At 39.1% G+C, this 16038-nt stretch overlaps 1 protein-coding gene and 1 long non-coding RNA gene across 13 annotated transcripts in view; one reads left to right on the plus strand and one right to left on the minus strand.

Annotated features, from left to right (window-relative positions):
• PALM2AKAP2 (PALM2 and AKAP2 fusion) overlaps nucleotides 1-5318 on the plus strand; it is a 577025-nt gene extending 571707 nt beyond the window's left edge. For all 12 annotated transcript variants that reach the window (XM_069107443.1, XM_069107433.1, XM_069107435.1 and 9 more), the window contains one exon: nucleotides 1399-5318. In XM_069107443.1, coding sequence (XP_068963544.1) covers nucleotides 1399-1500 — 102 coding nt within the window. In that variant the 3' untranslated portion in view covers nucleotides 1501-5318. The remainder of the gene's footprint in view (nucleotides 1-1398) is intronic.
• The window catches only part of LOC138176652 (uncharacterized), a 57020-nt gene that overhangs the window by 23284 nt on the left and 17698 nt on the right, over nucleotides 1-16038 (minus strand). The window lies entirely within an intron of this gene.

Below are 16038 nucleotides of genomic sequence, written 5' to 3' on the forward strand. Positions count from 1 at the left end.
GTGGCACCAAATGCAAATTTGCGTGTGTATAATTACTAATTGAAATGCTCTCATTGCTTTACTGGCCTGAAATTACATTTGGCTGCTTATGTTTTCTTTTACTCTCTTGCCTTGAATGCTTCTTTTTGCTTGTCTTGTATTTTTCTTTATTTTTTTTTCTTCGATTAACCTGAAGTTTCTTTTCTTGGACTTTGGGTGACAGATGTTGGGACTGGGCTAATACTTAGTGTCTTTCCTCTTCATGACTAATCATTTTCCCTGAAGCAACTAGTTCTTTCTCCCTTCTTCTTTTTCCTCCCAAGTTAGAAAATAAAATAGTGGGTCACCAGCTTGGCTTCTTATCATTCATTCAGCTTCTTTAAGGTACCTGGCTTTATTCAGGTATGTACATATTTTATTCTCTGGTGCTGTCAGAGACAACTTCTGGGCTTCACAGATATTGATGGATTTTGCCTGTAACACTCTCCCTGTTGGTTTAATTCAGACTTGTCCACTCGCTTATAAGTATCCACCTTCTTGTTTAGGAAGAAGCCCAAAGCTTCTTCATAAGAAGAATGGTGTCATATTTATGACATTCAAAAATGTGCTTTTATCATCATCTAGATAACAGGGTAGAGATGAAACCTGGGCCTGTGATTTCATTGGTTTTTGGGAACTCCCAGGTGAGGAAACTCCCCCTACCCATGCAGGTGGCTAGTCTTTTTTTTTTTTTTATATAAAGCAGTTGGGGTTAAGTAACTTGCTCAAGGTTACACAGCCAGTTTTTTTGTGTGGGTGTTAAGTATCTGAGGCCGGAACCAGTCCCAGGTTCTCCCACCTCCAGGGCCAGTGCTCTTACTCACTGTACCACCTAGCCACCCACAGGTGGCTAGTCTTAAAAGAGTTGTCTAGGGAATGGAGAAAGTAAGTGACTTGCCCAGAGTCTTACAGTCAGCATATGTTCCAGGAGTTGACGAGTGTCAAGGCCACCTCTCAGTGCACTATGCCACACTGCCTGTCCATAACATGATAAAGGTTAAAACTGAATTCAAGTAAGTCTTCAGAATATTTCACCAAAATGGCTATCGATTTTCTGTGATGCCAGACTGCAAGGGAATAAGTATTTCCTTGTACTTAAAGTGTATGCCATCACAGTCCACTGTTGTATGCTGTGTATTGAGTACATTGACCCCTCACAGTGCCCCAAACAATATTAGGTCTTCTCATCTTCCACTGGTATCTCCTGAAAAAAGTCCCTGTTGTCATTCAGCCTGTCATTTGGCCTCCGTGGTGCTGCTGTTGACACAAGATTTCAGACCAAACTTAAGGGAGGGAGAAAGGGAAAATGTTGAGTGGATGGGGTGATGTCTCTGTGGAACCCTTGATCACAAAAATCTGGTTTCCCTCCCTTTCTTTTAGGTCCTTGAGGCAACCCGGGTGAATCGCCGAAAGAGTGCACTCGCCCTGCGCTGGGAAGCAGGAATCTATGCCAATCGGGAGGAGGGGGAGGAGGATGAATAGACATTTCTCACCCAAATTCGTTTGGTGCATGGAACGACAAGAAACCAAAAAAAGAGAGAAAAGAAAGTAACCTTTGTACATCTTTAGGAGGAAACTTAAAACAAAATGGACTCATCTATTGAACTCTCAGCATACCCCAAGGGGAAGAGAGAGCAAGAGAGGATTCCTGTGGCTTATTGGGTCTGTCCGAACGGAGGATATCGCCACCATCAATAAGAACAGTAGCAGCTGTGGTGCCTACAGCAAGTAACCATTGAAGGTCAAAGCAATTACAAATAGTGAAAACCTGAACAAATCAATATGCTTCCTTCTCACGGGACTCCCTGTCTAGCTTTGTGCTAAAAGAAAGAGGAAGCAGTCCATGGTGGGCTCTATCAAAAGAGCACATCTTGTGCAGGAGCAGTTTAGGAGGGCACATAGTATTCCTTTGCATTCCCCTACAGTTTCATTGTCCCCATTCCCCATGCTGTGCTAGGAACATCACGATCACCTGTTACTCAATAGCCATAAATAGGATGGTTTTGGTTTTTTTTGTTTGTTTTTTTTTTTAAGAATTTTTCAAGGGAGAGGTAAAGTTACTCTCTTTCTCTTAATTTAACTCTTTAAAATCAGGAGCTATCACTGCAAAGTGTACAATCCATATTTTACAATCAGTATACTTAATAAAATACTTCTTCCTATTAAAAACACAATCTCTTAGACTAGGAGGTTGAAGAATGGCAGGGAGGGGAGCCAACACAAATGAATTATTTTAGCTTTAGGATGCTGTCTGCTTGTAATATTGACTGGTCTCCAGTTCCTGAGAACGTATTTACATAATTGTGTTTCTTAATATAAAAATCTGTATTTAGTGGACAAGTATTTTTATGATGAGAAGGGGGCCGTGCTTATGTACAGTCTTTACACATTGAACAAATGATTCAGAAAGTCCAGGGGTGGGAGAATAATTATACTTTTTAGAGTGGCAATAATTGAAAACAAAGAAGGGCACATTTTGACTTAGATGTATTAAACAAGAAGAAAATAGCAGTGTTTATAACTATATTTTGTAATGATAAAGCAGACCTTGAAGAGAGTGTGAGAAATGAAAATTTTTGGATTTCCAGGAAGTGAAAAATTGGAGAGGTCCCAGAAGTAGAGAAAAGTGGGAGGAGAGGGAAGGAGGTGGTTTTTTGCTGTTCAGCCAGTGTTTTTCAGAATGATATATGGAAACAAATAAAAATAGGACTTGGAAGGATTGGAGTCAGCCACAATATCTAAAAAAAGAGAGAAAGAGTGTGTGTGCATGTGCGCATTTATAAAATGTATGTGCAGGTTTGTGTGTGTTGAAATTCCAGAATGACCTTGGGTTAGGATTGTAAAAAATTTTTTTCCAGAGCTGTTTGCTAGCTACTGGAGTGATTGAGAATTTCTTTTTTATGAAAAGGGATATAAAGGCACTGAGTTGAGGCAGTATTTGTAATATTAAATTGACCCAACATGATATTTGCATGAGGCCCAGTTGCAATGTTTTCAGGCAGTTTTGTAAATTGATATTTAGAAAAAGGATTGTGGTATTTATTCTTGTGCATTGTATTCATAGGTAGACTAGAGGATGCTGGTTTTGCATTTTATTTCATTTAAAGCAATATAATGATAATATTCTACAATTGGGTGCCATAATATCTGGGTGATAATTTTTTTTAATATGACAATGAGGAAACAATAACCTGCTTCCTTTTCTTCATAACTAGTATTTTTTTTAAGGCAATAATTAAACTTATTCTCACTAAATTCACTTCTCCTTTGTTCCTGGTATGTCACATGGAAAGATCGTTGTTGCTCTAACACAGATCTGCACAACTTGTGAACTCCTTTGGGCAGCAGATATGTTAGACTACAGACAAATGAGGACGCTTGGTTGCTGTGGGTCATGTGACAAACAGGAGTGCACAGTGGCAATCCTACATTTTTTGAGGGCCATCCAAAATCCTTTGGTGGGCCACATGTTATGCAGGAAGCAATTTCCACCTAAAGTATATGGTAAATTCCACAATGCATCATTCTTGGGTTTTGTTTTTTAGTAGATAATATAAGTGTTGACTTGGGGGGCGTGGGGGGGGCACACAGGGACTGTAAGCAAAAATGGTATTAGCAAAGGGGATAGAAATAGTGGACTGCCAAAGAGCTGTCTGTCTGAAGCCAGTTTTCAGAAATGTGAACCAAAAATTGCACCTGCTGTTAACCTAATGTATCTGGACCTGTGAATTCTGTTGTTTTCTATAAGTAATAAAGGCAAATCTCTTTGAGTCCTACATTGTCCGTAGAAACCAATAGACAATTCCAAAGTGGAGCAATTAGGCACCTATTGGATATTTTTAAGAATGGCTTGAGCTTGACTTGAATTTTTTTTTACAAAGAACTTGTGCACACATTAAGACTACTTTTGAGAAAATGTACAGGTAGAAGGATAACTTCCAAACAGATTTAATACACCTAGATTTGTGTTAACAGACTGGAACCCTTTAGCAGAAGACACTTGTTCCGAGGGCCACAAAGAATTTCATAGCTAAAAGGAAACTTGGAGGTCATGTAGGATAAAGCATTCCTTCGATGGATTAGAAAGCTGAGGCTAAACTGGCTTGCCCAGAGTCCCACCAAAAAGGTTCATAGATTTGAATTTTAAGTTCCTGATTCCTCATTTATTCTGCTCTAAGATGCTGCCTCTCTGGCCATTTGTTCTCATTCTTCACCTAAAAAACATCCTCTATGGGAAGACTGCAAATTAGAATTCCCTTACAGCATCTGGATTTTCCATAATGCTTATTCATTTTTTAAGCAAGCATCCTTGAGCACAGCTCCAGACCAGGCTTCATCAGTGAGAATCCCAGAGGGGATCTGGTCACTGGGAAAGATAAAGACTAAGTCCTGCTTACTTTCCTTGCCCCATCCTAAACTCTGCCCTCTTCCTAAATACCCACAGAGAAATATTCAAGTAGGTAGAATATTTGTATTGATGAAATCCAGGCTGTCTTTCCCTCTCCCTCTAAGCACACAGTGGAAAGAACCCTGACTGGAATCTAAGAACCGTTTGAATCCTGCCTCACACAATGACTCGTGTGACCCTAAACAAGTCACTTAAATACCCAATCCTCCAGTGGCCCATCATTTCAGTTGCTGATGTGACAAGCTAACTCTCGCCTTCTCACCTCTGGTTTTTCAGCCAGAAATTACAGGAGCAGAAGCAGGGTCCTGTTCACAGCAGGAGGCATAGTAGGCTGTGTGCCCCTTGGAACAAGCTATGCAGTTTCCTTGTCAGTATCACTCGCATGTACCACATAGGTGTCCATATATATGTAGTATATATATAGAATGTATGTATTTATACATACATGTATGTATCCATATGAACACACATATATGAAATTCAAAGAAGGAATACTATTACAGAGTTAATGCTATCTCCATTGAAAAATAAAACCTTTCTCCAGCTAAAGGAAAAATGTAAAGAAATTGCATTGGAGGAAAAAATAGCTTTAGCATTAGAGTCAGTTTTGGTTACAACACTAATTTCCTGAGCTATTATTCATTGAGCTGCCAAACTTTGATTTTTGTTTTACTCTTGATTCATATTACATTAAAAAGAAAAAAAAAAACTTTTAAAAGCCATGAGTGGTTCATTATGACCTGTCAATCATACTGTATACCTGGCTTTCTGTGTATGTTAACTTCTTAAATGTAATTATTCTGCTTCTGTTTTATAGTGACTGTGAGATATACAATGCAAGTATATAATTATTTTCTCATTAAAACCAAAGCCTGTGTTGTGTTTCTATAAATGACTACTGTTTGAATCTTAGTCACTTGGTCTGAAGAAGGTGGGTCCAGTGGGAGAAACGAAACCTAAATGAAAGCCATTTGGGAGCTATAGGTTTTGAAGATAAAATGCCTTTTCTCACTTGTCACCCATAAAATATCCAACTTGAGCTCAGTATATACCAAGTGTGAGCTTGTTGGGAATAATTTTCCATGCCCTCCACTAGTTTGGGGGAGGCCTGGGATATAGCCATCTACCTCTTTTGTTTGGGTGTTGCCTTTTGTTTTTATCCCATAATAATTCCCTGATTCATTCCATCCTTACTTCTTACCCTCCTCCTCCCCAGCCCTGAAGTCCCCCCTTGAAACAAAGGAAAAGTCAAGAAAAACAACCAATGCAGAGAAAATGCTGGAGACACTATTTGACATTATGTAAGGGAAGGGGGGGGGGGGGCGTGGAGAAGGAAGTGTTTCATCACTTGTTTTCCACAGGCATCCTCCTTAGAAAATATCCTACGGGGCAGCCAGGTAGCACAGCAAGTAAGAGCACCGGCTCCAGTGTTGGGATGACCTGGAGATCGAATCCCGGGCTCAGACACTCAGCACCACACACAAAAATAACTGGGCGTGTAACCTTGAGCAAGTTACTTAACCCCAATTGCTTTAAAAAAGAAAAGAAAATATCCTATATGTGAGATGCCCACCATGTTTGCTTGAATTAAAATCAATCAGCGTTTATTAAGAGCCTACTGGCACTTGAGGAAAGGAAGACAAAAATTAAATCAATTCAAAGATGACAGTTTGAGTATACAAGATATAAAATGTGATAGTGTAACTAGTTCATTGGAGTTGTTTAATAATTGCTATGTGATATGAGAACCCTAAGTTTCCTGAATTAAATCACTCGAGCACCCATTAATAAAACTGTTAACTGAAACTGACCGCCAAGGATGTGATTTACTTTATGCCATTTATATTGTTTAAAAATATGAAATTTCTTATTTTTGTTGAGATTCCTGCTCAAGAGATGAATTTGAATTCTTATGAAATTGTCCCTCAAAATTGTACTGGTATCCCTGGTGCCAAACATAGTAGGAAGCACTTAAATTCTTGGGTTTTTTTTTTTTTTTTTTGAGGGAGAAAGGCAAGGTAATTGGGGTTAAGTGATTTGCCCAAGGTCACACATCTAGTAAGTGTGTCAAGCATCTTGAGACTGAATTTGAAATCAGGTCCTCCTGACTTCAGGGCTGGTGCTCTATTCACTATGCCACATAGCTGCCCCTGAAGCACTTAAATTCTTATTGATTGATTAATAAGCTCAAAAGAATTTGAGCAAGTATGATATTTAACACTGTTCCTTTGCCACCATAGGTTTCCTGATGTGAGCCTTCTGAGAGCCAATTCCAGTAGTAATTCTGACTGAGGAACTAGAAGTTCCTTGATGTGGGAACAAGAGGCCTTTATTTTTCCTTAGTGTGTGAAGGTTTAAGTGAGAAACTAACTTACAAAGCCAGTTTGAAAAAATAAATCTAATTGCAATAACTTACATTTGTTTTAATATCACTTTTCATAACTGATCATAGTTTTTCCTCACAACACTGAGGCAATCAATGTAATTCTTATCCCCATTTTACAGATGAAAGGGAATGAGGCTTGGAAACATCAAATGATTTGTCCTAGATCCTACATCTAGCAAGTGGAAGTGCACAGATGGAAACATAGGTCCTCTAACTACAAAGCCTGGCACATTTTTCCATTATAGCAGCCGTTTCACAAAAATCCCAATTCTTTCTTGGAATTTAACTTCAGTTACTAATTCTGATAAGGAGCAGTGGGGGGAAGGGATCCAAGAAGCATAATATTTAATAAAGTGACTGAATTAGTCATTTACAGTACCTTGTGTATAGAGGTTGAGTAAGTTTATATAGAACTTAGTATTTTAATTTTTAAAGTCAATACAATACTATAATAAATAATATAGCCCACTTTAGGAGCTGCATAGTGTACTATACAGAAAGCCAGCCTCAGAGCAAGGGGTTCAAGGCTCACTTCTGACACACATTGGCTGTGTAACTGGACAGATCACTTCACTTTTCAGTGCTCTAGGCAACTCGGGCAGGTATGATCTACTTTGATAAGATGGGAGTTTTTTCACCAATGAGTTTCTTATACCAAGTGAAATAACAAAACTGGTTCCATGCCCTATCATGCCCCAGATTCATAGAAACACACATGATATAACCCAAGCATACAAGATGTTATTCTTATATATATATCTTCCAATACCTAGCATAGGCTATCACTCCTTAATTAATTAATGGTTGTTGATTTAATTACTAGAAAAATAAAAGGGTTGAACTATGTATATTCCTACAAACACACACTTCTAGAATTAATGGTTTTGTTTTGCAAATGGATCCACCCCAGCACAGGGCTTCTTGGGGTTCATTTTTTTAAGTCAAGTCCCACTCTGTGTAACCCCATTTGAATTTTCTTAGCAATGATACTGGTGTGGTTTGCCATTTCCTCCTTCAGCTCACTTTACCGATGAGGAAACTGAGGCAAAAAGTTAAGTGACTTGCCCTGGGTCACACAGCTAGTAAGTGCCTGAGGATGGATTTGAACTCAGATCTTCCTGACTCTGGATCTCACATTCTATCTACTGTGCCACATGGCTGCAGCTTAGGGCACACTAGAATATTTCACATTTAAATGTTTTGTTGTTATTCGCTACTTTGTAAAGCCCCAGGACATGAAGAACTGATGGTAAGTCAGGTGATTGCCTCTCTGAAATGATAATGTAAATCAATGGGAAGATTGTTTACTTTAATAGTCCTTTGACAAAAGTGTGATTTGCTACATTTCCTAATGTGAAGCACACCTATTCATAATATAGGATGAAATAATATGAAATAATCTTCCCTATTGTGCAGGCCTGACCAGAATCCTGTCTGTTTAAATATATCCACACTCCCCCACTCCCCCAAAAATGTTGTGACTTGAGAAAGGATTCAGGAGAAAGTTCAAGGAAATAATCCAACAAGGGTAAAATAAGAAAGCAGACTAGAAGAGGGGTTCTTAACCTGGGGCCAAGAACTTGTTTTTAAAATACATATGAGGGGTGCAAGCCAAGATGGCATAATAAAGGTAGGGACTCGCCTGGGCCCTCCCCCAGACCTCTCCAAATACCTTTTAAAAATGACAACAAATTCTAGAGCAGCAGAATCCACAAAAAGATGGAGTGAAAAAAATTTCCAGTCCAGGACAACTTGAAAGGTTGGCAGAAAAGGTCTGTGGCATCTGGGTGAGAGTGGAGCACAGTCCAGTGAAGGCCATGCCAGCACAGCCCTGGCCCCAGCAAACCAGGAGCAGGTCTTGGGAGTGACTGAATCAGCAGTGGCAATAACTGCTTCAGGTGCTCTCAGCCCCCAGATTATAAGGGGGTCAAACAGCTATCAGAAGGAGATTACAGGGGTCTTTTTGCTAGCACTGAGGCAGGACTCTTGCTTTGCCCATAATCAGATCCAGGTCTTCAGTGGCAATCCCAGGGTCAGGAGGAACACTTGCATAACAGAGCTCGCAGCCACAGTGATGGGGGGACCCTCCTCATAGTTCCAGGGCAGAAAAGAATTTTTGTCATCTCTCATAGACCAGAGCACAGGTCTGGAGAGTAATATACTCCTCTTAGTATACTAAGAGGTATTATTCTTAATATACTACCTTGGAAGGATTGAAAACTGACAGGTTTCTAGAAATATCTCTGAAAACAGCTGCACAAACCCCCTGAAACTTGGGACAGTGTGCCCTCCACGCTGGAAGCAGAGCCCTACTTTAACAAAGATTTAAAAGGCAACTAATAAGCTGGAAAAATAAGCAAACAACAGAAAAAATTCTGACTATTGAAAGTTTCTATGGTAACAAGAAAGATCAAAACATACACTAAGAAGAAGACAACAAAATCAAAGCTCCCACATCCAAAAACTCCAAAGAAAACATGAGTTGGTCTCAGGAAATGGAAGAGCTCAGAAAGGATTTTGAAAATCAAGTAAGAAAGATAGAGGAAAAATTGGGAAGAGAAATGAGAATGATATAAAAAAATCATGAAAAACAAGTCAACAGCTTGGTAAAAGACGCAAAAAATACTGAAGAAAATAACATCTTAAAAAACAGATTAGGTCAATGGTAAACAAGGTCCAAGAAGTCAATGAGGAGAATACCTTTAAAAGCAGAACTTACCAAGGGGAAAAGAAGGCCCAAATACTTTACTGAAGAAAATAATTCCTTGAAAATTACAATGGAGCAAATAGAAGCTAATGACATTATGAGAAATCAAGAAACAATAAAATGAAACCAAAAGGTAGAAGACAATGTGAAATATCTCATTGGAAAAACAACTTGACCTGGAAAATAGATCCAGGAAAGATAATGTAAAAATTATGGAACTACCTGAAAGCCATGATTAAAAAAAGAGCCCAGACAACATCTTTCAAGAAATTATCAAGGAAAATTTCCCTGATATTCTAGAACCAGAAGATAAAATAGAAATTGAAAGAATCCACCAATCACCTCCTAAAAGAGTTCCCAAAATGAAAACTGCCAGCAACCAGAAAGAAAAAAAAAACAGGTATGGTGGAGCCACATTCAGAATAACACAAGATTTAGCAGCTTCTACATTAAAGGACTGGAGGACTTGTAATGTGGTATTCCAGAGGGCAAAGGAGCTAGAATGACAACCAAGAGTCACCTTCCAAGTAAAACTGAGTATAATCTTTCAGGGGGAAAAATGAATATTCAATGACATGAGCATTCTTGATGAAAAGACCAGAGCTGAATAGAAAATTTGACTGTCAAATATAACATTCAAGAGAAATATAGAAAGATTAAACAGGAAAGAGAAATCATATGGGACTTAATAAGTTTAAACTACATTCCTACAGGGGAAGATGATATTTGTAATTCATAACTTTTCTTATTATTAGGGTAGTTAGAAGGAACATATATAGACAGAGGGCACAGTTGTGAGCTGAACATGAAGGGATGATATCTAAAAAATAAAGTTAAGGGGTAAGAGAGGAATGTACTGGGAAAATGAGAAAGGGAGAGGTAGAATGGGGGTAAATTATATAAAAGGGGCAAGAAAAAGCTTTTGGGGTGGAAGAAAAGAGGGAAGAGGTGAGGGGGAGTGAGTGAACCTTACTCATCAGAATTGGCTCAAAGAGGGAATAACATATGGAAATTTATCTTACCCTACTCAGAGGGGAAGGGGATGAGAGAAAGATGGGGGAGGGGGTAGTCAGAAGCAAAACACTTTTGAGGAGGAATAGGGCAAAAGGAGAGAAAAAATAGAATAAACAGGGGTGGGGCATAGGATGGAGGGAAGCAATAGTAACTGAAAAAAATTTTGAAGCAGGTTTCTCTGATAAAGTCCTCATTTCTCAAACAAAGAACTGAGTTAAATTTATAAAAATTAGAGCCATTCCTCGATTGATAAATGATCAAAAAATATGATTAGTTTTCAGATGAAGTAATCAAACCTATCTATAGCCATATAAATAAATACTCTAACTCACGATTGAATGGAGAAATATAAATTAAAACAATTCCGAAGTATTGCTTCATACCTATTAGATTGACTAATAGGACAGAAAAGGTAAATGACAAATGTTGGATAAATCTTGGGGAAAGAAAATGAGACTTTAATGCACTGTTAGTGGAGTTGTGAATTGATTCAACCATTCCGTAGAACAATTGGGAACTATGCCCAAAGGGTTATAAAACCATGTATACCCTTTGACCTAGCAATACTAGGTCTGTATCCCAAAAGAGATAAACAACAAAAAGGAAAAGGACTTGTATGTACAAAAAATATAGCAGCTCTTTTCTGGGGATAAATAATTAGAAGTTGAGGGGATGTCCATCAAGGGGAATGGCTGAACAAGTTGTGGCATGTGATTATGATGGAATACTTTCATATTATAAGAAATGATGAGCAGGATGCTCTCAGAAAAACCTGAAAAGACTTGCATGAGCTGATGCAAAATGAAATGTACTGTGTATAAAGTAACAGCAATATTGTAAGATGATCAGCCATGAATGACTTAGCTATTCTCAGCAAATGATCCAAGACAACTCTGAAGGACTTATGATGAAAAATGCTATCCATTCCCAGAGAAAGAACTGATGTTCTGAATGCATATTGAAGCATATTTTATTTACTTTATTTAGAAATTGAAGCATACTTTTTTACTTTATTTTTCTTGTCACACAACATGACTATTATGAATGTTTTACATGACTATACATGTATAACCTATATGGAATTGCTTGCCTTCTCAGTGAGGGGGTGGGAAGGGAGGAAGGGAGAAAATTTGGAACTTAAAGTTTTAAAAACAAATGTCAAAAAATGTTTTATATGTAACTGGGGGGGGGGGAAAGCTTAAAAATAAATAAAATACATATTTTGATAACTAATTCAATATAGTTAGATTCCTTTATAATCTTCTCTATTATATTGTATTCATTTAAAAACATCCCGAGAAGAGATCTATTAAGTTTCTATAGACTGCCAAAGCCATCCAGGAAACAAAAATAGTTAAGTACTCCTGACCTAGAATTTGTTTCATCACTTTGCCTTGGAGTCAGAGGCAATTGAGGGCCTGCACAAAATGGAGTGCCTGTCTGTGAGCCAAGCCTCCAAGCCAAAGCGGACTGCTTGCTTTGTTGGGAGATTGTGGAGGGGGCTTTATTCAGCCCTCTCGGGATGAGGTTAAAGAACTGAAGTTGAGTGTGAGTCAGCCCTGTCAGGATCTGATTACATCAGATGTTACCATAGGACCTTAACCAGAACACCCTGCCTCCTCTTCCCGCTAGCTATATCCCCGTTCCCACTATTTGGGGAGGGAAACTATGAAAGCTAATGACCAGCACCTTTATTCTAGTGATTTCCCCAGTCTGTCACAGGGTGTAAGGGTCCTTTCTCCATTCACTGATTGCCGTCCTGATAAGACAAGCTTTACCCGGCTTTTATCGCCTCAATCCTGCCTTGCCTTCAGTCCATTCTCTCTGCCCTTTCTGTCTATTGTGCCCTTTGAAATCTTTGTTCTATTGTTAACAAACTCCCCTTCATCTTAAGACTCTTTATTTCAGACCCTTTCCATGTTTTGTGCTGGGGGAGCACCTGCCTCTCCCAATGAATGGCTCGCCATCTCTCTCCACTCCAACTGTGGGGATTTCAACCTCATCCTTTGAGATTTCAATACTGCAGTGAGGCCTCTTTGAACATCCTAGCCTCCCAATTCATCAACCTCAACTTCCACGAGCTACTTTGTTCTACTTTAACCATCCATCCATCCACAACGATCACTGTACATAGGATTTCAAACTTTGAACATCTTTGTAATTGGGGTGGCTAGGTGGCGCAGTGAGTAAAGTGCCTCCTGGAGTCAGGAGGACCCGAGTTCGGTTCCTGCCTCAGACACTTAACACCCACACAAAAAAACTAGCCATGTAACCTTGGGCAAGTTACTTAACCCCAATTGCCCTCCAAAAGGCCAAAAAAAAAATCTTTGTAATCATAACTTCCTATCCTTTATCACTTCCTCTGTCCCTCTTACTCCCTAATACTATTCTTCAGCTTTTCAGTGATCCTCTGTTCCTCCATACCTCTATTCTCCCATTTCATCCTCCCCTGCCTCAATCATAGTCTTGACTAACTAGTGTTAATAAGATAGCATGGTATAGTGGACAGAGTGCTGGACTTGAAATCTGCAATACCCAACTTGATATGAGTTCTGCCCTGGAAATCTATTAACTTACTGGATAAGTAAACCAATTTCTCAGAGTCTCAGTTTCCTCCTTCATAAATCAGGTACTATAGCACCTACTTCACAGGATTGTTTTAAAGAATAAATGAGAGACAAAGTTCTTTGCAAACCATATACATATATGTGTGTATGTATAACTTATTATATATGTATGTATCAAAATAAGTGATATATTTGTCTTTCACCCTTGAGTCACTTGACCCCTTATACTACTATCATTCATACCCAGTGATCCTTCAACCCTGGGCCACTCCCGCCATCTACCTCCTCTCACCCTTTCTACTCCAGTTCTCCTGAATGCCACTGGAGGCGGCGCCACTTTGCCAAACAAGTCCAATGTGAATTTGTGTTACCTGAGCTAATCTCTTTTATAGCAAAACTTTAATTCTTTCCTGACTGATTCTGTCACACACACCCAAGTTGTTCTGTGAATGATTATCACAGGACTTCACACCTTTCACTTTCAGCAGACGACCTCACCTTGATTCAATTCACCCATTACAATGTGCCAGAGCTGAGGTTGTCTAGAACACTGAAATCATCCTCTGAGTCAGGAAGATCCAAGCTGAGTTCCAACTCTAGTACATCCTGGCCATCCTGACCAACCAAGTAATGAACTTTAACAGCTGCAAAGCAGAGCCAATTAGTATCAGGGAAAAGAATTTCCTCATTGGAAATTCTCTGTACCAGTGAAATCTGGTATACAATCAACACACAAACAAAAATATGCCAAGAATTGTAAAAAGCACTGGAGATACAAAGACAGAAACTGAACTGGACCTGCCCTCAAGGAGTTTCTTTATCCCAGGGTGATAAAGCATGTACATTTTAGTGAGAAAACTGAGGCTAGACAAAATTGCCTGCTCTGGCTTCCTCTACCTCCTCACCACCCACCCAGTTTCTACACCTAAAATCAATTTTCCAAACCCACAGCTCTACTGAAATTGTTCTCTCTGGGGCTACGTGTGACCTCTTAACTTCTAAGTCCATTGGCTTTCTCTGAGCCTTCATCCTGTTGACTACCTCTTATATACTGTTCCTTCTTGGTTCTCCAAGAACCAAGAACCATCTATTCATTTTAGTCTTCTTTACTAGTTCATCATCCATCTCCTGAAAGACTTCCTCTGAAAGACTCAGTTCCAGTCCCTCTTTAGTAACTCTACACTCTTCCCTGGTAATCAATCCCATCAGCTCCCACATGTGTTCAATTATATCTAATGTAGGTGATTCCCATTTCTCAATCTTTCTCAATGTCAACCTCAGTCTTAATCTTTCTCTTGTGTTGTTAGTTATTTTATTTGTGTACAACTCTCCATGACCTCATTTGGAAATTTTTGCATAAAGATGCTAGCACGGTTTGCCATTTTCTTTTCTAGCTCATTTTACAGATGAGGAAACTGAGGTAAAAAGGGTTAAGTGACTTGCTCAAGGTCACATAGCTGGTAAGTATCTGAGGCTAGATTTGAACTCAGGAAGATGAGTCTTCCTGGTTCCCAACCCAATGCCACCCAGCTGCCCCCTTTCTCCTATACCTCAATCCTATATCACCAACTGCCTGCTTCAGCATTTTCAATCTGGACATTCCATCAGCATGTCAACTCTACATATCCTAAATAGAATACAATGTTATCTTTGTTTTGTTTTATTTTATTTTGCTAAATCTACCCTTCTTCCAAACTTCTTTATTTGTTCTTGATGTCATTTCAGTCTTCCCAGTGACCTAGTTTTATATCCTTGGAGTCAACCTTGATTTCACACATTGTCTATGCATTCACATAGTGTCTACTCAGTACTTAAATATGGTCCTAATTTCTTACTGTTTCTGTGTTCCAAAACAATTTCCCTGAGGTCTAGGTCCTTCCACTAGTCTGACTGGAAAACTACCAGAGTTGATGATCCTATGCAATCCCCCACCATTCCATCTTGTCCTGTCAAATCTGGATGGCTTTTCTTCCACATCTTTCATGTAAAACCCCATCTCGGCACTCACATGGCCACCACTTTTGATCAAGCTTCCATTGCTTCTTGCCTAGGCTGCTATAATTGGTCTCCCAAAATCCAGTCTCTACCTTCTTCAATGCATCCTCCAGAAAGTTGCCAAAAGAACCTTCCTTAAGGCACCTTCAGTGGTTCCCTATATTGCCTCTCTGAAAAATACAATAGACTCCTCAACTTCACATTTAAGACTCTCCACAATCCGCTTTCAATATACCTTTCCAATCTTACTTCCTATTACTTGCCTTCATTCACTCTCTTTACATTGCAGCCCTACTGTAAATATTCTTTGAATTTGACGTGCCATTTTCTGCCCCCAGGCCTGGAATTCACCCTCTGTTTTCTCTGCCTTTCAGAATCCTTGAATTCCCTCAAGGTTCATGTATCCATCTTCTCTCCAAAAGTTTCGTGATCTTCCCAGTTGTTTATGTTCTCATTCCTCCAAGAACTCAACATTTCATGTTCTACCGTTAGACCTTGGCACTGGCCATTACTCATACCTGGAATTCTCTTTCCTCCTTACCTCTATGCTTTTGAGCTCCTAGCTCCCTCCAAGATTCTGTTTCCTAGTCCTTCCACCTCCCCAGGTCATTTGTACCATCCATTTACTTTGTACTTATTTAGACTTGTATCTTCCCAAAATAAAGTCAATTTCTTGGACTGCTTTTGGCTTTATACCCCAGCACTAGCACAATGATCTGCACAGTGGATGCTTTGACAATTGTTTTTAAATTCTATTTCTTTATAGGTGACTAGAGAATGGGAAAATAAGATCACTGTGGAAGAGTTAGATAAACTAGGTTTATCCATTCAGAAGGAAAAAGTATTGATCTTGGAATAAGAGGACTTGCATTCTAATCCAGACTGCTGCTAATTGACAACATAGCCTTGGCTAGGTCATTTTCCTTCTCAAAACCTCACTCAG

This window comes from Petaurus breviceps, unplaced genomic scaffold, assembly GCF_028583685.1.
Source record: "Petaurus breviceps papuanus isolate PSGF00001 unplaced genomic scaffold, PetGlider_PUasm1.0 90062, whole genome shotgun sequence".
Taxonomy (NCBI): Eukaryota; Metazoa; Chordata; class Mammalia; order Diprotodontia; family Petauridae; genus Petaurus; species Petaurus breviceps.